Source organism: Manacus candei, unplaced genomic scaffold (assembly GCF_025592945.1).
Source record: "Manacus candei isolate 608988 ecotype Guabito, Panama unplaced genomic scaffold, ASM2559294v1 h1tg000033l, whole genome shotgun sequence".
In the NCBI taxonomy this organism is placed as follows: domain Eukaryota; kingdom Metazoa; phylum Chordata; class Aves; order Passeriformes; family Pipridae; genus Manacus; species Manacus candei.
The window spans coordinates 4610565-4631338 of record NW_026138081.1 but is presented as its reverse complement, the minus strand read 5'-3'; the positions used below and the strand labels follow the sequence as shown (position 1 = coordinate 4631338).

Sequence of the window (20774 nt, the reverse complement as noted above, 5' to 3'; positions counted from 1 at the left end):
TAAGCAGAAACTGGTTTTCCCAGCAGCAGAGGGGGAGTCTTACTGCACATCCATAATAAAGAAATTATCAACACTTTTTCCTTTAAAAAAATCCACATTCGTTTTGTATTTTCCCCTTAGAGCACACATCACTAGTGAGAACGAGTGTGGCTCCAAAAATGATTATGCTCACTTGAAATATATTTAGCAATGGGACTGCTCCAGTCAGAGTTTCCACGTTCTCCTGCATGAATATTTTATCAGTGCTTTAGAAAAACTTCACTTTTTGGTTGAAAGTTACGTGGTTGTTCTGCAATGCAATCTTATGTGTATTAGTGTTGAAGGAAAGTTTCCTGATGCTTTTCATGGGAACTGGATAAGGCTCTGACTTATTAGGCTAGAAGTCATATTCAGAGTAGCTTTGCTTTAGCATATCTGAATTATTTAGGCTTACTGCTTTGTGGAGTGGATGGATGAGGGGCTGGCAAAGGAGACAGTGATAGATACAGTAAGAAAGATTTAACTAGTTTTATAGTCCATATTAGTATTTTTTCAATTTTTTGTCTGTTTTGGCCTTTTCCTAGTATTTTTATTTTTCCAGTTATCTTTTAATGAAACTTTCAGACAGTTTAGGAAAGCAAACCTTTTTTTTTTTAATTAAAAACCAAAGTTTAATTTCCAGACTTATCAGCTCTTTGAGCTGATTCCTTGTCTGGCTACTCTTGTGTTGAAGGCAGTGGGGGCCCCAAGGCTGTGGCAGCCCAGACTTCAGATTGAGCTGCTATAAAACTACCCCAAATAAGCAGTTTTATCATGTTGTTATCACAGAGGTAACATGGGGTCTTTCTCAGGTATTTCTTTTAACTCCTCTCCCATCCACATACCTGAAGTCTGCATTCACCTTTGATGCTGCTTTACTCTGGTCCTTCTAGCACATCAGAGGCATCTCAGTGACTGCTTGGGCACCTTACCTTGAGGGACAGACAAAAGCCAAACCACTTCTTTGCCACTATGTTTCCAATGGTCTGCTGTGATTCCCCCCCACTATTCTTTTAAGCATAAAGAGGTTATTGTGTCACCCCTCAGCAACCCATAAATGCCACTGACAACCAAAGCGTGACACGCGACGGGACGCGCCCCACAAGTAGGCTTTGTACCCAGGGCGGTGCAGTAAAGTGGTCATGTTCAAGTGTGGCCTCACAGTGTGACTTCTCCCACCCCACCCGGGGCTGCTCCATGTGCTCTGACCCAAATGCTAATCAAACTACTTAAACCCACAGTGAAAGCACAGACAAAAGCTCTTCTGGCATCTCCACAAGCCAAGTGGCGCCCTGGCCCAGGGCTCCTCCGAAGGTGTGTTGTGGCAGCACTCTAGCACAAATTGGCCAGGCTCTGCAGAGCATGGCAGAGAGGCATAAAGGTTTGCCTCTCAGGTGCCTGCGTATGCACTGCCTTGGCTTGCTGCTGCTCTTTTGTGCCACTGTAAAGTGACTGCAAATACAACACTTCTCAGAAACATGCACAGAGTAATGTATTATATGCACATGCACCCTCTCCCTCAAAACAAGTAACAGTATAGTAACTCAGAGGGATGCTCCCTTTCAACCCAGACTGATGTGGGGTTGGGGACGGTATGTGGAGAGAGACGGGTGACTTGGTGGACTGGAAATGATAACCCTTTCCACAGCCTGGGAAACACACCACATGTGTTTCTGGCAAAGAAGAGTATTTAAGAGACACAGCACATGCTGCACTACTTATTCTTCTTCACAGATGGCTCACTGGGGCCAAAAATCAAAACCATTTCCTACTTATTTGTTCAAATTGTCAAAATATTTGATGGAATGAATACCAAGCAGTATCTTGAAGACAATACTTTATAGAAAGAAACACAATTTGGAGATCAATCTGCACTCCCATTTCACTGCACTTTCCAAAAATGGAAAATCCTCCTTGCTGGTCTCCTGGCTGTCATGTGGCAGGGTGGGCAATGCCAGCTGATCACAGGCACAGACATCACCGTCTTGTATTTTTTTCTACACACATATTACCATTTGGGTGCTCAGGTCTGTCTCCATTCTCAATGGTAGCTTGAATCTCTCCTGAAGGTTTAAATAAGTTTTTCCTTTAAGTAAACAGAGAGCACTGGCTGATTAAACCCCAGTATTTATGCACCTATTTTGCTAATGCTTTTCAGTGAGAAAAGTAACTCCTATATTATGCTCTCATCTGGGAGAAGCAGGATTTCTCAACTCCTGTTCATATTGAGTTGGGAATATACAATTTAAGCAAAGCTTGTTAGATGACATATCTACTAAAGAGTTAGACAAGTAATTTTTTAGTAGTTACATTTGAGTGTGAGATTAGAACTCAGATTTTATGATTTTGGTAGCTTACAGTTAAGAATTAAAGAATGTAACATAATGTAAAGCAATAATCAAACAGCCAGTTAGTCAAGCAGAACAGGCTTACACTTTTGCATGCATGAGAAAAGCAGAGAATTTGAAAAATATGTTGATTTGGGGGCTTTTTTGTTTGTTTTTGAAAGTTATGTTGGTAATGATGGAGCTTAAGTCAGACCAATATAAATAGACAGCAACTTTGCCATGGTCTTTTTACTTAAAGCCATAAAAATGTAAGTATAGGTTGGAGTTCATAACCAGCTGGACCCCTCACCTCTCAAAAAAAAAAAAACAACCAAACCCAAGATTGAAACCAAACACTCGGTTTGATTATCCAGCTGTTTGGCTCAAAGGTGCAATTGGCTCGTCTTTCTGTGGGCTGTATGAAACCCAGATGAAATGAACACTGAACCCTGACCGCCAGACACAATTCCCATGCTTCCCAAAGCTGAGCTGCAAGTTATGAATCATACACCATCATGTGTGAAATCCTATGTGAAAACATCAGGTGGAGAACAAGAACTCTTTCTGCAGGAGATACCTGCATTCCCTCACATAACAGTGATAGCAAGGAAACAACTGTAACTGCCCCTATATATCAGAAACAGCCCTTGAATATTTTTGTTTTTCATCTACATTTAATAAAAGATCCATTTGAGATTCTCCAAAAGCATGTTTTTTCTCTGATGTCTCACAGGTAGGAGGGATGCAAAAGAGAACATGTCATCCCTTTCACAGTTTGTGTGATGTAGTAAATACCTGCACTATCATCTAGAATTTGGTAATGGAAGGCTTTAGGGAAAGGACTGTATTTTCTTTTTGACTTCCTAGTAATAGACATATTGTCAATATTCAGTGAAGGTTAAAATTATACTGTACCATAGCTGTGTACCCTGTATATGGGCTTTGGGAAATGATTTCCATACCCTGATGAAGCAATTCACCATTAGTATGGAAGCTGGGCTAGAGAAAGCGAGGCAACCACAATATGCCTTTGGTTGGAAAGTTCTTTTTTTGCTTCAGGTCTAAATGGCAGCCTTGTCAGACATAAACCTGGCTCCACTGCTTTTATTTACAGCTTCGGAGGGAACTCAAAGACTCTGGAAATACTGCAGCTAAATAGTCACCTTCTTAGCACCCTGCCTGGTGCAAAGCTTCCCTGGCACCTGATTAGGAAAACACTGCAGGGGATTCACAGGAACAGGGGCTGGGGTCAGGAGAAAGAGTTAAACCTTTGCGTGTAACTTTTCATGTGACCAGGCTTGCAGTCCAGTGACTATGGGCTCCATTGGCAGGCAGTGGCTTGTGGAGTCCTGGGAATTATTACATGGGATTGGGAGAGAATGCCAGCAATGCACAGAAGGCTCAAGGGGGAGGATGAAAGGCAAATGCCACTCAATGAATGAATTCAGAAATATGCATGCAACTTCTGAATGACTTCTTTCCCTTCGCTGAACCTGCACACCAGTTTCTACAGCTACCAGTGAAAGCATCATGATACTGTCCCATGGTCTGAGAAGGTCTGTGCCAACCTTCTCGGCTCTGCCAACCCACCTGCTGCTCCATAGCACCTGCTGCCACATGGACAAAGGTCCTTGTCAAGACATCAGGGAGCCTCCTAAATGCAGCCGCCTTCAGCAGGAAAGCGGGGTGCAGCTCTTCTGAATGCGGCAGCTCCCACTGGTGGTGGCAATGCTGTGGGGCCGTGGCACAAACCACAGCCAAGTGCAAGGGGGAAAAATTCAGGATTGCTGCTTCAGCAATCTGAACCAAGCAGTGCCAGAACAGCCTGTCGGCTAGGGGCAGAGCTCAGGTGGTTCCACATCCATCGTAACCATGGTGGTTTGGGACTCACCTGTCCCATGGCTGGCCTCCCCAGGTGGCTGCAGTTCAGATGGGGTGTGCAGGCATGGGCTTCAAAAGTGCACTTAGGAAGTGTGACTTGCTGCCTCCCCACGATGTGTAATCTTGGAAAGATGGGAGTAGGGCCATCTAGAAACGGTGACCCTGCAGCTCTTCGCTTGGCAGGGTAGAACCATCTTTTATTATCCTTTGGGGCTATGGCTGCAAACAAAAAATGCTTTCATTTCAGTTTGGCGGCGGCTCCAGTTGTGTGTGCTCTGGCTGCTTCCTTAATTACAGTGGTTGTTGACAACTTCTGATAGAGACCCTCTCTTTGAACAGTCCCCCAATTCCCCCACTTTTTTTTGCAGTCTGAACACATAATAAACTGGGACAACATTCTGTAAAATAAGCTCACTGTAATGCAGTGATTCCCATGCCACAGTTATGCTGTGTTCCTCTCTTCTGTCCTCTCAATTTGTGCTGCCGCTGTTTATTTCCTCTTTCTGGCTATAAGACATTTTATTTATTAGTACTGGATTTCCTGTTGCCTGCAGCTGCCCATACTTTACTCTCACCAGCTCACTTTGTCATTGGAGTAAGTCTTGCTCTCGTCAAGTTTGGCTGGTGATTGTATTAAGGAACACTTGACAAAGAGGGGGACTTGTACGTCACCCTGGGCATACAAAAAAACCCCTAAATAAACCAAAATCTGCTATGGGGACCCCTCAGAGGCATAGAAGGGGTCCCTTTTTCATGACTTACTGATGCAGAGATTATACTTTTTTGGATGGCAGGAACACTTCTTGTTTTGCTTGCGTGCACTGCATCACATGGAGGAAGTCAGCTCTTTGACTGTAAATAGTCTGCAGGTCTGACTGATGAGGGGCTAGAGGTTTGCTATTATTTCTATTTCAGACTATGGGCCACATCATGGTAGAAACATTGTGTAAATTTTGCACACTTGAGATTCATGAATGACTTCCCTGACCTTTTGTGGACATGCAACATCCTCGTAGTAAACACAAAGATTGCTTATACAGAAAGTGAGATCATGAAGGGGAAAAAAATGTTTTGCTGCCTTGAACGTGATTTCCTTGCTGGAAGGAAGGAGGCAGCACAAGCTCTTAACGTTCTATCACCAGCAAGGCCAGTTGGAAAAGCTCACTCATCTGCTCTGGGGGGAAGTACTTCATCTAAATTCTCTGTTGCCCAGTTGCTATCTGGTACTATTTCAAATGGCAGAGAATAAGGTTGAAGCAGCATGTAATGCTGCTCTTATTAATATTCTCTCTTTTATGTTTTATGTGCAAGGGAATGCCCTAATTTTATCATCTTCTCCTTCTGTTTGGTAGGGATTTGGAGCCTGAAAACTGAGTAATTAGAGTTAGGGGTGAAGTGAAACCCAAGGCATGGAGGCAGCTGAGGTGTGTTTTAGAGTGATGCAGCCATAGTCCTGTCAGGATGTGATCTTTTCAGCTGCTGTTCACAGTGGGCAGTTGCTGGCGGAGAAGCGCTGCAGGTGCAGCACCATTTAGACACTTCTTCCTTTGTGTCAGATGTTCGAGAGCTGCCCAGAGACATTAAATAGGGAACTGTCTTATGACATCTTCCAGGTAAAATGGAAATGGGAGATCCTGAGCATTTGAATTATGAAAGATCCCACTGTGTTACCTGTGAGCCAGTGTTTTAACCCCAGTGTCCTGGCCAAATTCCAGCTCTGCTAATTACATCCTGCCTATGTGAAAATTCCCCTGCATTTGTACACTGCTTTCTTCCTCGCTTGTTTTCAGCAGCTGTGTGGAGTTGCCAGGTGCGGCGAACTGCTTGCCATGTTCCACCTCAGGCCTGGCTCCCTTTCAACAAGGAATGAAATGAGCACTGTGCACAGCATTTGCAGTGAGTCCAGATCCTCTGCAGGGATGAGTGTTAGAGAAGCAGCATACCCAAGGACCGGTTCTGGGGCCTCACCACAGAAGGTAATAGTGTGAAGAGGCCAAAGGCTTTAGTGCTGAGGTACACCATGGGGTCACAGGAGAGACAAGAGGAGGCTGCTGCACTGTGATCTGATTTTTCTCCCAGCTTCTCTCACCTACAAGGGCTGGAATAGCTGGTACACACTGATCTGGTTTTAGGGGCTGACTGACTTCAGGTTTGTTTGCTCAGTGGGAGAAGCTTTCAGTTCTGCTTACACTGGTCACCAACAACATATATCCAGTTTTTGCATGTCTGGCTATTGATCAGTGTGGACAAAGGAAGCTAGGGAAAAGAAATAATTCAAAAACTTTGAATCTATAGATTTGTTTCCTTCTCTTCCACTTCATGACTCACATGCACATTGTTTTTGGCTCAGTCCTGTCGGGAACAGCTCTCTTCAACTGACCATTAATCCCCCCAGTAAAAGCCTCTCATACCACTGGAGAGGAACTGGCTGATGGATTATCCCTCTCTTCTGAAGAAGTGAAAGAGATGGCTGCAGCAGTAGTTACAGGGTTCTGATAATAACAAGCAGTAAGAAATGCAGGTCACATACAGAAGGATAATGAAATTACATATATTCAATACAGGAGTGACTTATTGGCTCATCTGTCCAATTTTCTTGTCAGTCAAGTTCTCTCTTTGGTAATGGCATTTTTACCATAGACCTGCCTGAATATTATATGGAAGCACATAAAAAAATGTTTGAGGATGCTCCTGACAGAACACCAACTCCACTGGTAGTGGAGGAGAGCATGCCCAAGGCAGACAGAGTAGTGACTTGATTGTTTTTCCCTCACCTCATATCCCTCTCTGATTTTTTCAACATTTTAATTCCATGGGACAGCAGTTGTGAGCAATCTCTCTGTTTCAAGAGGGAAAAGCAAAGGTTGTCTCAAGGTGTGATGCCAGCATGTTTTCACCATATCCCAGAAGGGGAAGTATAGCAAGCCTGGAAAAGGGAGGGAATGTGTGTTTTCTGTGGTATAAGCTAGAAAGCTGTGACTCAAAGACCCAAGTCCTCTTACCACGCTGCCCACGTGACTTCAGCAAGGCACAACTATTTTAGTCTCATTAGCCCTGTCTTTAAACTGTACTTGCTTCACAGGGATGAAAAGGGGATTAAACTTTAATTCATTAATGTTTGTAAAACATTTTAGAAATTGGATGGAAATTTCCCAGGTAGCGCAGAGAGCATTATCTCCCTCTCCAACTGCCAATGGTTCTGCAACATAAGAGAAATGAGTGAAAACATTTTGGTGTTTATAACAGTGAAACCCACTAGCTTTCCCCTCTCTATATTTTTAATGTTTTTTAAAAATAGGGAGAGTCAGCAATGAGAAATTTCAGTCTAAACAGAGTGCAGTTGCTCCCTGGAGACTTTAATGCATCTCAGTGGAATTTTCCCTGCTTTCAGTCTTTTGTGCTTCCAAAAGGTCCTGGAACCAGGCATGTGACTAAGAGCAAAAACACTTCTCTGTCTGAGTGTTCTACCAAATATTTACAAGATACCCAGATAAAATGGCTACAAGCAAGTTCAGCAGGGTTTGAGTGGCCAGTAGTGCAACACCCTCAGGAAAATCTGAATCTTAGTTAAAACAAAATTAAAATTACATGTTACAAAGGTTTCTTCAAACCCCAAAACTGGTAACACTGAAGCTGGAAAATTGCTCTTCCCAAGGTGAAATGTATTAGCTTTTAAAAGTAGCTTATTGAAATGGAGTAGCTTCCTTGTTGTGATGGAAACTTCCTTGTTAAAGGAGAGCCCAAAGCTGCATGAGCAGGTGTGTAAGTAGATGGCTGCAGATATGCTGTCTCCATGCCATCCTGCTTGGTGGCTGGGAGTGATGCAACATCAGCTTCCATGTCTCTTGCAGTGCCACAGTAAGGGTGTGCAGTACTTTTAAACAGGGGCCATGTGCTCCCCAGGAACTCTCTCATCACCCAAAGACTGCCTAGCAAACAGCAAAAGCCTGTAAGGTAAGGAAGTAGTTCTGTGGTTTGCGGCATGTTGTGCCAGAGAGCATGGTGTTGAGTGGGTATATCACATTCCCTATCATGTACCAGCCTCTGGGAAAGTTGAATGGTACAATGGACTGTTGAAAACCACATTGAAAGCAATGGGACCTTCAAACATTGGAATTTAGCAAAAGCCACCTGGTTCGTTAACACCTGAGGCTCTACCAACTGAACTGGCTCTGCCCAATCAGAACCTCTATGTACCATAAAAGGGGATAAAGTCCCTGTGATGCATATGAGAAATGCGTTAGATTAGACAGTTGAGATTAGTCCTGCCTCAAGCAAAGACAAACCATTCTGTGGGATTGTTTTTGCTCAAGGACCTGGGTGCACTTGGTGGGTGATGCAGAGGAACAGGGAAACACGATGTGTATCTCGAGGGGATTTGATTTTTGGGTGAGAACAGTCTGTAATGTTTAATTGCATAAGTAATACTGGTTGCTGAATGACACTGCTACTGTATGTCATAACTACCACTGACAGTGAGGATGGACTGCTTCAAATACACCAGTCAGGAGCTCCTGGTGCAACCAACAGCACACCAGTCTTCCTGACCTGGAAGACATCTAGGATGGATAGAACTCACAGTCATGGACTAAGTGAACTCAACAGACATCCTGGCAGGGGGGATGGCTATTAACTATTGAAATAATCCATGCAACTGTACCCAAGCACAGGTATTATTTCATTCTGTACAGGTTACTCTGCTTTTCAAGCAGTTGCTCAGGGAGGCTTTCCCTGTGACAGCAGAGGACAGAACCAACCTCTCGGGCCAGTGGCGCTTGTGCATTGGCAGTTGGCACTAACTGAACCCATGGCTTTTCCTTAGGCTTGAGAGCTGGGAACAGCCTGATCCTGGTCACAGTACAGCCAGTGATGCCTTCAATGGCCTTGAGCAACTCATACTTTCTCTAAGTCTGTAAAGTGAGTAAATAGTTCTGTGGTTTGCAGTCATGGTGTGAATACTTTAAAAGTGCTTTGAAGACAGAGGAAGGTAAGCAGCTGTAATACACAGTGATCTTCCTACCATTCAGATTGCTACCCGTTCTCCTTCCATTCTGAACTGTCAGAGCCCAGCTATTAGCAACTCTTTCATCACCTCAGGTGATTTTCAAGTGAGTTACAGGAATAAGTGCTCTCTGTGCTATCATTTCTTAATCACACCAATGAGCGGGTTTATCATTCTCTTAAAGAAAAGAAATGTACATTTCACTATGTTATGAGCTGTGGACACTCATGTGCTTAACTATTGGTTTTTCCAAATTGATGAGGTGAATTAGGAAGGGACGTGTGGCCTATCCTTCTTCAGTAGCATGTGTGTTGTTCAGAGGCTTTTATTATTAAGTCACTTAAATCAACTTGAACAAAATGCAGGTTTTTCATAAGTTCAGAGCAAAGTGCGGCCCCATACATACAAAGAACAGTACTTGGTTTTAAAGTTAGTCTTCAAAGAGACAAAAGAAGAAGAATGCTTCAACAGATTTTTGAAAAACAATGTCGTCATTTATTCTTTTCTTTGGGGAGTTTCCATTGGTCTTTCTATAGATTGAATGTATTGCTTGAAGTCTCTCCAGTAGTGCTAGGTAAAGTAGCACTAAGTAAAGTATCTTTCAAGGCAGTGTTCCTCACTCGTATGGGCTGCAGGGCAGGATTGGTTCCTTCCCAAATTAAATTTGTTTGATCCTTTCCATCTGAAACACACAATAAAGACAGACACCTCAACCCCAATATTTACAGTTCAAATATATTTTCTAGAGTTAAACAGTGCACAGCTTATACCAATATATTTTACAACTAATAGCAAATTTCTTTGGATTCAGAGGAAATATTATGGCTCCACTCCTTGTGCTTTATTAATACCTAGGCTGAAAGCAGAGCCTGCTTCCTAAACAGTATGAGCTGCTCCTCTTCTAATCTTAGTCCCATGTCCATGTCAGGCTGAGTGCTTTGGGATGAAGCTCTCTATGTGAATACAAGATATTATCATATTACTGTGATTAGACACCATATGTAATAAATAGACTGTTGTTTCTGAGAGGAAATAATAAAAAAACAAAGTGCAAGCCCTCCTGATCAACCTGCAAGTTGATGAAAGGAACACAAACTGAAGAACACACACAGTTATCAGGACCAAAATATCCAAGCTATTAATCATCAGTCAGATCATGTCATGTCCTCATGTTTGCTGCTATTAACTGCATTGCCAGGCATCCCAGGCCTATTCAAATATGTACTTATTTTTCAGTCTCTACAGATGACCCAGTGAGACAAGGTCCATTGTAGCACACAGACCCCTCAGGTACCTGAAGGACTCTGCAGAACAGCCAGTTCATACCTGGGCTGATTCCTATTGTTCTGTAGCAAAGCTTTGAAGAAAGTCAATAAAGCTGAAAGAAGGAGAGTGAAAAGCAGGGTATTTCATGGCAACAGGCCATGACGTTATTAATATTAACAGAGGTGATATTGTAAAAGAAACACAAAGCTTACTACATAAGTTGTCAAAGGAAGATGTGTCTCAGTCTTCCTCCTCCTCTGCTCACTTGCTTGTTTCTGTTAAACCATGATGTTTAAAAAAATCACAGGAGTTCTGGAAGTCTGTTTAACACCACTGCTTTTTGAACAGCATCACCCAGGAATTCCTGGCCAAATGAGTCTCAAATTTTGTAAAGCAGCTGACCATAGTTTTCAACTACAAGAGTACTATAGCTTTTTTTCTGGTTTACAGTAAGGTCCATTTTCCACCAAACAGGGTTTATATAGGAAGTTTAGTTGCACTTTTAGTGGAAGTATGATACTACTACCCATCCATTCTCACAAATTAAAAAGCATAACATAGGTTGGCAGGTTTTTTCTGCACTGTTTTTCTAGAATAACTACTAGTCACTAACAGGTATTGAACAGTTCCCATTGATTTTGTGTGGAATAGCATTACCCAGTTGTATCCTCACGTGAAGTTGGTTGATGCTATATAAAACTGCTTAGATTTCTATACAAGCTCTGATTCAATCTTTTTATCTTCTCTGAGTGATTCAACTGGTGGAACTGGCCTCAAGGATTACAGATGAACACATGTAACCCTTTCATGGGGCTAGAAGCCATTGCAAAGTTATTTGTACTGTATGTATGCAAATCAGCTTCAGTTCCAGGTAGTCTGGGAGAAGTTTGAGGGGGATTTCCCTGCTTTATGTAATCTACTGTTACTTCTTAGCTTCCTCTATTCACATGGCCAGGAGACACAAGCTTGACACTGCTGGTAATTTCTCAAACTCAATTTGAAAGCAAAGACAATGTACTTAGTGACCTAAAAGCAGTTCTGTAGCTTTTGGTAAATCCTCAGATGCTGGTTGGATGATACCTGGAATGAAGGAGGCCTGAAAGAGCAGCAGGGGAATAACTCAGAGGGTAAGGACTTCACTTCTGGCATACCTTGCGAATGGTCGGAAGCCAAGAAGATCTGTGTGCTATCTCCTCATATATAACTCTGGCCTACCCACAGCACTAATTTCTCATTTCTCAATCCATACAGAGTGCTACACCTTGCATGTGATGGGCACTATCAGTTTAGTCTCTGATCAGTGTGAGGTAGTTACAAGTCCCCTGCAGACCAGACTGCGAGCACACAGATGTGACTGCCTTCACCTTTCCACGTGGAGGTGAGGAACAACACTCGTCTTACCATGTGCTTAAGCATATCCTGTCCCACTAAAGATGGTCACTGAAATGACAGGCTGGACAGGTAGGTAGGAGAAATACCCTGTCTGCTAGAAACTCAAGGAGAGCTCTGTGCTGCTAAGGCCAGACTGCTTCTGATATCCAGGTAAGCCTGCTCAGGGCTCGGCTCCCTACCCAGTATATCATGCTGTACACATTGTGGTGTTATTATTCCAAATTGGAAGATTTATAATTCAGCAACTACCCAGATTCTGAGAAACGCGCTTACCAAAACCCGCAGCTAAGGGAAATACAACATGTGAAGTAAGCATGGTGGCATTGAGAAGGAAGGAAATCTCTCTGCAGTGCACTGATAAAGTGTGCTTGATATATACTGTGTTCAAGCTGGACAATCTGCAACTTGGAAAACACAGGCTAGCTGAAGGAAATTCAGCTTGGAGGCCCTAGGGACTGATTCAGTCTGTTAAAATGCTTAGTTGGTTTTATTTATCACTACTTAATTAGGATGCTTGACCAACACACTGGAAAGATAGCAACTGTTAAATATTCAACAAGCTGACCTTTCAGTTACAATATTACAATTCTGAATAAAGTTCATGGAAAGTTTGTCCTTCCTAGGTACTCCAACAAAGCCAAAGGGAATGAGACTGGGCCAAAAAAAGAAAAAAAAAAAAGGGTAGAAAAAAAGTAGGGCAGTACTGTGGAGACCTGCTTAAAAATCCAAGTCTTGCCATAGACTCATTGAATGATCTTGGGCAAGTTGTTTCCTGCCCTGTGCTTCAATTTTTCCCATCTGTAAAAAGAGTACAACAATGCTGACCTTCCTTGTAAATCGTTGAGATGAATAGCTAGAAAAGCAGTAATACATTATTAATTACTTATTATTATTTCTGAGGAAGAAAAAGCAAAGAGAAGAAGCCATCAATCTTTCAAGGTTTTCTTGATCCTCATAAAAAATAAAAAAAGCATGACCTTACGTGAATTTCACACAACAGAAACTTTTGATAAGTCACCTTTAAAAAGAAATAGTGGGTATACAATTAAAAGAAAGTTTTAAGTGAGCAGACACTCAGGAAAATGCTCCAGATGGTAAAATGAGTTAGGCTGCAGAGCAGGCTCCCACAGGAAGCCGTGAAACCCCCATTGTTTGAGACATTTGAAACTGAGTTCTTCAAAGTGCTGGTATATATAATACAAGGAGTCACTCTGCACTGCCTCAAAGTATAGCAGCACTGGGATGGCCTGAGAGAACTTCACTTACCATTTCTCCAATTTTAAGAGGATTCTTGATGCTTTGACTGTGGAGAGCTGTAGACTCTCTTTTTATCAATATAATACCTGAGGAACATCCGCCAGGGAGTAACTACACTGTTTTTGCAGGAGATGGATTCACCAATCCTTAACAGATCTTTCACATTCGTACTTCTAATGTCTGAACTTTATATGTCCAACGGGAAAAAAAGCCCCCCATTCTCTGAGAATTACAGTGTGCATCCTACTATTTATTTCCTGTATTATAATCTAAAGAGAAACTGGGTGGCTAGATTTTTACGAGCAGTGGTTTGCAGAAGAAATGCCATGATTTTAATGGGAACCAAATGAGCAATCATTACGTAAACAGCATTATGAGACACAGAACTGATGCTGAAATGGTAAATGCTTGGGTCAAACTTCTCAAAATGGGAACTGGCAGTGGCATGCTGGAACACTGGGGTTTCTTCACACTCAAGATACTACTGCAAACATTTCCCACTGCTGCTGATGCTGGTTCAGCTCCTCTGCAGGTAGCTGTGGAGGGTGTCTGACTGCTTCTGCTGTTACTAGCTTAAAATCTTATTACCTTTGGGTCAGTTTTATTGCTAGAACTTGGTTAACTGGTTGGAGCAGGTAGAGCAAGAAAACTTTTTGAAAGAAGCTAGAATTAGAGTTTTAAAACCTTCATTTCCTCTTGGTTTCATACCCGCTAGTATACAAAAATATGACGTTAATTGATTCAGTTGGTATATGAGCGCTACTGATCCTGTCTTACTCTATTCACCTGGGCAGGACAGCCATGGAGTGCTCCTGATCCCCTCTCAGCTCCTTGGTCAGGGGTGCTGTGCCTGGAGCAGCAGGGCTGTGCACCCCAGCACGCTTTGCCTGCTGCCTCTGCAGAGGAGGGCTGGCACTGCCTGCATGCTGCCCTGTTCCTGGCCAGAGATGCAGCAATTTCCTCAGGAATGAATCATGGACAAAAAACCAAACAACAGCTATTTAAGAAGTTTTCTTCTCCCCCTGCACTGTCCTGACCAGTATCATATTCCTGACAGTTTATTCCTCAAGAATTTAGTCATCTAAGGTTTCAGTGACTCATGTGATGAACCTTCCACCCATTTCCTGGAAAGTGTCTTGCAAGGTCCTCTACACCTCTTGTCATTTTCCTTGAGGGTCTCAGTTTTCACTACATTTTCATACAGTTCAGCTTTCCTTCATTTTTGGGGCAGAGGGGGGAGGCAAAAATACCTTGAGTGGACCTAAATTTGCAGTGTAACCAGAAAGCAGAGTGGTGAAAAACATTCGGAAAACAAAGGCAGGCACTGAACCAGAGAATCTTTTTTGGAAGTAGTTGCCTCTTAGGCTGAAATCTGGTTAGAAGAAAAGGAGCTGCTCTATAAAGTGCTGTGTGGTCCAATACAGTCATGAATTTACCAGGGCTGTACCCTGTAAAATGAAAATGAGAAAGATTTGAGGGCTCTCTCAGATCATTGACTGGGTAGGTGTGACTCACCCTGGGCAAATGCCACTGATGACAAGTACCCTGACAAAAAATATTGAATGAATTGGGCTGGATGGGAACCAAAGTAATCATTTTACATACTTGCACCAATCTGAAAGACACTTCTGTGTAGAAAACAACTGCTTCCTTTTCCTGATGAAAGTTCAAAAGCTGCTCATAGACAGCTTGAAGGATACTTCAGCAAGCTCTGATCCCAGTGGGGTTGTGCTATGCTGACAGCAGACAGCTGCCAGGACATCAGTGATGCCCAGACCATATCTCCTACCTCATACAGAAGTGCTACCTGTGCATGTTTATGTTACAGTTAAAACGGGAAGTGTGAGGTTAGTGTTTTTGTTAAAATATTCAGAAACATCTGAGAGTGTGAGCCCATCAACCTCATTACCAAAGGGTGAAACGGCTCAGCAGCAGTGCCAGTGCATGCTTATAGACCTACCCCCTCCACACCTAAGTCAGCAGAGTAAGCAACCTGATGTACACTAACATGAGTAGAGATAGTTAAGGAATTTGCAGATCTGTGTGCTGAAAGGACCAGCACGTCCAGCATTCTTATAGGATTATTTCAGTGCTCAGTTATACCAGTGTAAATGGTATGTATACTGGTGTGTGTGCATACACACACACACACACACACATATATATGCTGACATGCATCAGAAGCCTGTTCCCTTTAAAGGGATATAGTGTCAGATCAGAGTTGGCCCGACATTCTTCTTATTAAACAAAAATAAACTCCTACAAGCCCTGATTCCAACAGAAATGTTTCCATGATTTATTTTAAGAAGGGAACATTCCCCTGCAGTGTTCACCACAACCCAAACATTGCAGCACTGTGCAAGAGCATGAGAATCGGAGAGGACACTTAAGAATCTATTTTCACTGCTCCAGAAGAGAAATAAAAACAGAAAAAGCAGTGACAAATAAATTTTATTTTAGTGGCAGCTGTAGTGTTATCTATAGGATGGCTAAGGAGAGCAGACTTGAAGTATGCAGGCTTTTCCAGTGATTCCTACAGGACATGTGACTAAGTGTGTGACGGGGACTTGTGGGAGCCATCTACACTGTAAGGAAGAGATTTATTTTTCTTTGGTTGATCCTTCCTGCTCCTCACACTGCCTTTCACATCTGAGAATCTGAACAGCAGACTAGAAGAAATTGCGTCACTGTTTTCAAAGCTAGGAAATAACTTGAAGCTTGGGTAAGTTATCCAGAGAACAAATTCTTCATTTGTGGAAGAGCTCTTAGATGCTTGAAAGTAACGGGAAGAATACTTCCTCTAAATATCTGGAGCCCTCTGTTCTACAGAAAGGGGCCCCAGCCCTCAGTGCTACTGCTTGTTTCTTTGCTCAACTTTGCAAAAAGCAGCAAGCATTCGAACTAAAAAAGGGCATATGTTGAGGAAGCACATAGTTTCGTGACACGACTATTGACTGCATTCACACACACATGCATGCAGACATGTACACACAGCACACAGCTCCTTAGTCTGAAAGGTCTGTGTACTGAGGAGAGAGAAAAAAAGTGAGTAAAGCTTGCCCAAAAGGGACTATGAAGACTGATCTTATGGCAGATTAGTGACTTCACCAGAAAGTTTTTGGAAGCCATAAACAGGAAATGGTTAAGTAAAAGCAGGTGGAGCATGCTGATTGCAGGAAAAATGCAGGAAATTGCTGAGCGTCTGAATGGATGCAAAAAAAATGCTCTTCTGCACAGGCCTTGGCAGTCACTGTACACCTACTCTGCTTTCTCCTGGTCCTCCCTCACTATCCTTATCTCCCCAGGCTGCAAAGTCTCAAAGTCTGCAAACACCTTTTGCTTGAGTAATCTGCTCTCCTTGAATTTTGGAACCAGTTCAGGAGAGTTGGGAGGTTCTGCTTGGAAGGCGAAAGACAAGAGGGGACTCACCTACTTTGACAAGGGTGAGTCAGAAGCACCCAGCAGTACCCACTGCCTGTCAGGGGCTTCAGGTCTGAGGAGCCAGAACAGCATCTTGACTACTACCACAAATGTTGGGTTCCCATATGTATTTAGCATAATAGTTAATCAGAGGAACATTACTCCTATTGCCCCTTCTATTCAAGGGGACTCCCAAAGCGCTAAGCTGCAGAGATCATTCTCCATCTCTACTGAAACACAGTCCCTTCTGGGACAGAGTACTGCAGATGTTTAATAGCTCACAGCAACATCACACAAGCAGATGGAAAAGAAAGTGGAATGTGCAAGAGGCATTCTTTCCACTTTCCTTCTAACCCTTCCTTTCTCTCCTCTTTGTCCACAGCAATTTATGCCAATTCTAGACAACTCCAGATGTGTGTCTTTCCCACCAGTATCTGCAGAGACTTGGCTCTGGAAATAGAATTATGCTTGCCAACAGGCAGCGTCCCTGTGCCTTCAGACCCAAGGGTCGAGTTCCTGCTGCCACACTTTCGTCCCTGGCTCTGCTGCCAGATGTGCTGTGGGATGGAGGGCAGACATGCTGGTAAGGAACAATTCTGCTTTATTCTAGACGAGTATGGTATTGATATAAAATTATGTAGCGTAGACAAGACACTCTTACCTTCAAAGTATACTAAACAGTCACATTAATTATCTGAGGAAAGTTAAGAAAGAAGTACGTAGACTAGTTTAATAATTTTGACCTTGTCTACATTTTAAGTATTGGATGGTAAAGCTATATTGGCAAACTCTGCTCTTAGATTTTAATTCTAGGAGAGGAGGAGAAATATCTATTTCTTATATTCTGAGCAAAGAAAACACTAATGGCAAACTGGCTTCTATGTAGTTACAACTGCAAAAACAAAAAGTTTTTCCTGGCAGAGAAATCTTGCAAAGAAATCCTGATCTTTTCTGACGTTGTTATTTTGGCCAAACTTACCAGGTGTTATTGCAAGTTCAAACTTATGCTGCCTTTTCTATATCTTTTAAAACAGAGAGTTACTATATACAACCTAACATTTTTGAAGTTCAAATTCCTAAATCCTAGTCTAGACAGAGCCTTTGGGAGGAAGGTTCAAATTCACCCTGAGCAGTCTCCAATATCCTACACTTCTGCCCAGGCCATACCTTCCTGGGAATGTCCTGAGAACAGCTGTGATCAGAGTCTGGCACTCTGTACTGCCACTCCCATGGAAGGAGAGAGGGGACACTGCCAGGGAGAGATTGATGTGACACCTTCTGCAGGCACCACCACACTCCTCTAAGATGCCATGGGGCATAAGTGCACAGAGAGGATGTGTGCTATCAGCTTCAGATGAATGACAGGACACCTTCAGAGAGCTAAACCTTGGCATCGACCTTTGGGAAAAACCAGTCTGTGATTCATACTGTGATTCATACATCTAAGAAACTGAGAAAATAATTGGAATGAGCTGTACAAAAATAAACAGGTGTCTCCTTCCTGCTCCTTTCACAGTTTCTGCTTCCCTGCACTCTCACCCACATTTTTTTTTTCTCTTAAGTTGTTGAGAAAAACAGCAGGAATGAGGTTCCTGGTATAATTACAGTTTGCTGACAAAATAGCAGCCTGCAGCAGTGATTCTTTTACTGCTAGAGACAGATGTTGCTGAGGTCTAATCACAGTCTTCCCACTAACCAGGCCCTGAGTCTAATCTGTCATCAGCTGAGAGGCTGCTGGCTCCCACAGTGCCTGTGAACCAAAGCTGCTCTGTTTGTTCCTCTCCCTTCGTCCTGAGCCAGGCAGTGCCAGAAGGAGGGTATGTTTCCATTCACTCCTTGCCCTTGATACTAAAGTGATACTACAACTTCAATGTGCTGCTTATCTCTCCTCCATGTCTAGTATCAGGGCCTTTCAAAGCCTCGCTGGAAAGCGCTCAAGTGGTTGTTTTCAACTTGCAATGCATAGTGACTGCAGTTCAAAAATAAATTTAAGCTAAGTTGAAGGAAAGTCTTAATGAGAACAGCCTGTAGCTAATTCCTCCTTCCAAAATGTATGGTATTTTCTGCTTATTAAGAGAACAAGGCTGCACTCAGTGATGGATCATATAACCTCCATATGTTAATAACAACAAAACCCAAAAGCTGATGAGCACAGAATTAGGAGGAGGAGAGAATAGCAGAACTGGGTATACTGAAAAAAGTCAGGAGAGAGAATACATGTGGGAGGAGACTGAACAAATCTCTCCTATGTGTTACACAGAGATGCCATTGCCATCAAATGTTTTGTATCTGACATTCAAAGTGCATTGGGCCACATCTTTGAACTTCTCTGTGCTAGTGAAAGAATCTTAAAAAACAACAGACGTCACCAGCTCAGAAGTGCCCCTGTCAGACAAAAGTCACCATGGTACTGGATTAACATCTTTAAATTGGATTCTGGTTGTGGAGGGAAACTGGTTGAAGAAGTCTATTTCAAAGGCATATTACTGCAGCATGAGTGAACCAGTGAGAACTAGGAAAGTTCTTAAGCTGGTACCCACCTCACAGTTTTGTACAGTTAACAACTGCCCTGAAGTAGCAGGGAAGACGCTAGGTTGGGGAGGTGTAGACGAAACATCTGTGTTTTGCATAAGTAGCTCTTAAGCAAGGCATAAAGGAACAGAGTAGGTCATAATTTCTAGTCAGAAGCAAGGGCGTATTAAACAAGCTGACTTTCTGTAGCAGCCTGTGGCCAACTCAATTTCTTCTTCAGCTTTTTCTGAATCTGCATACGGTAGCTGGGCACAGATCTCTCCAGTAAAGGTGTGCAGGGCAGCATCTCAGCCACTGACAGACTGAGGGAAACAGAATGCATAGCACAATGTGTCAGAAAAGAGGGAAGGAGTGACTAACACAGGAAGAAAAACAAAGCAAAGATGAACATAGAGCATAAGAGAAGCAGCAGACTGTTGGCTGTAAATCAGTTTTTTTACACTCAGAATGGTGGGCATTATGGTGAGAGAAGCTGTACCTGACAGTAATGGAAGTCCAAGGAAGTTTGATTAAGATTAAATGGCAGTCACAGGCCAACATAGAAAAGAGGCTCTAAGGTTAAAATAAAGACAGGAAGTGACTAAGTAGGTCAGAAGCTGTGGGTAATGAGCTGCATAGATTAAGTGGGACTTGGAGCAACTGAGGTAGCTCTGCTAATGACAAGTGATAACACTTACAATGTCACCAAGTTTAACAAATCTGACTCTGAAACCACCTTCAAGGCCTAGATAGCAAATCAGAGATTGCTGAGTCCTAATAGTATCTACATCGGAGTAGATCCTGTATGTGTTTTAAAAAGAGATCAGTTTTACAGTCACTTTTTGACCTTGCCAAGCTTCCTGTAAATACTGTGCTGTTTTGTCTGAACAGGATTTCTTCTTAAGGAGCTGGGAAAAATGAACCGACTAATAGAAACGGTGAGACTGAGAAGGGCTACTGCAGGTTGAAAAGACAGATGCAATGGAGAAACTCCTTTCCACTCCTCAATTCAATAAGTCTTTGATTCGCCAGCTTTGTTCACATCCAGGACAGCCGGAAGAAAACAGTCACCTTGTATTTTTGTACCTGATGAGAAAACCCCAGATTGTATGTGTGCACTGGGACAGTTCAATGTCTGTCTATTCCAACTTCAAAGAGGCTTTCAATGCTCTTTGAGATGCAGGGTGTGAGGAAGGGTGAGAACTGCTAAAGCTAGCCACATCCTCATTAAATCTTTGCCCTCTCGGAGCAAGCATGCAAGTGGAGAGAATAGATGATATGCATGAGCAACTGAGCATCTGTGATCTCATGACCTTTGACTGTTGTATTATGGGAAATGTATTCTTTGGTTGCTATGCTTTTCTAATTCATTTGTATTTTCCTTCAGTGACTCCCTTGTATTTTCTCCGGTGCTCCTGTGTAACGGCGTCAAGGAACTACAGATATCTCCAAGTTAAGCATGCATACAATAGCTTTAATTAAATATTTGTGAGTATCCCACAGTAAAGCAAGGGAAAGCAAACAGTTTTGTACTCACTTGTACCTATCCCTTCTGAGCCCTGGCTTGGGTGGAGGCGTCTGCACCATTGCCCTTTAAGTCTATTTCTAAGCCTTGAAATGAAGGCAATCAGGTTCTGCTGCTCTGCATGTAAACGCTTCAGGAATTTCACTCCCATTAAAAAGCTACAGATCACCTGTGA

At 42.7% G+C, this 20774-nt stretch overlaps 1 protein-coding gene and 1 long non-coding RNA gene across 10 annotated transcripts in view; one reads left to right on the top strand and one right to left on the bottom strand.

The window, feature by feature from the left end:
• RAD51B (RAD51 paralog B) overlaps positions 1-20774 on the bottom strand; it is a 409186-nt gene that overhangs the window by 12943 nt on the left and 375469 nt on the right. For 4 of the 9 annotated variants that reach the window (XM_051791444.1, XM_051791441.1, XM_051791443.1 and 1 more), the window contains exon 12: positions 9521-9910. The exons of 1 other annotated variant lie outside the window; for it this stretch is intronic. In XM_051791444.1, the coding sequence (XP_051647404.1) occupies positions 9759-9910 (152 nt within the window). In that variant the 3' untranslated portion in view covers positions 9521-9758. Of the gene's footprint in view, positions 1-9514; positions 9911-20774 lie in introns of those variants that run through there. 4 more of the 9 variants (XM_051791442.1, XM_051791446.1, XM_051791449.1 and 1 more) reach the window with 4 other exon arrangements.
• LOC127472797 (uncharacterized) lies at positions 15613-20138 on the top strand. The gene is made up of 4 exons (XR_007905171.1): positions 15613-15865; positions 16946-17146; positions 18263-18380; positions 19966-20138. It is a non-coding gene; the product is annotated as an uncharacterized LOC127472797 (long non-coding RNA).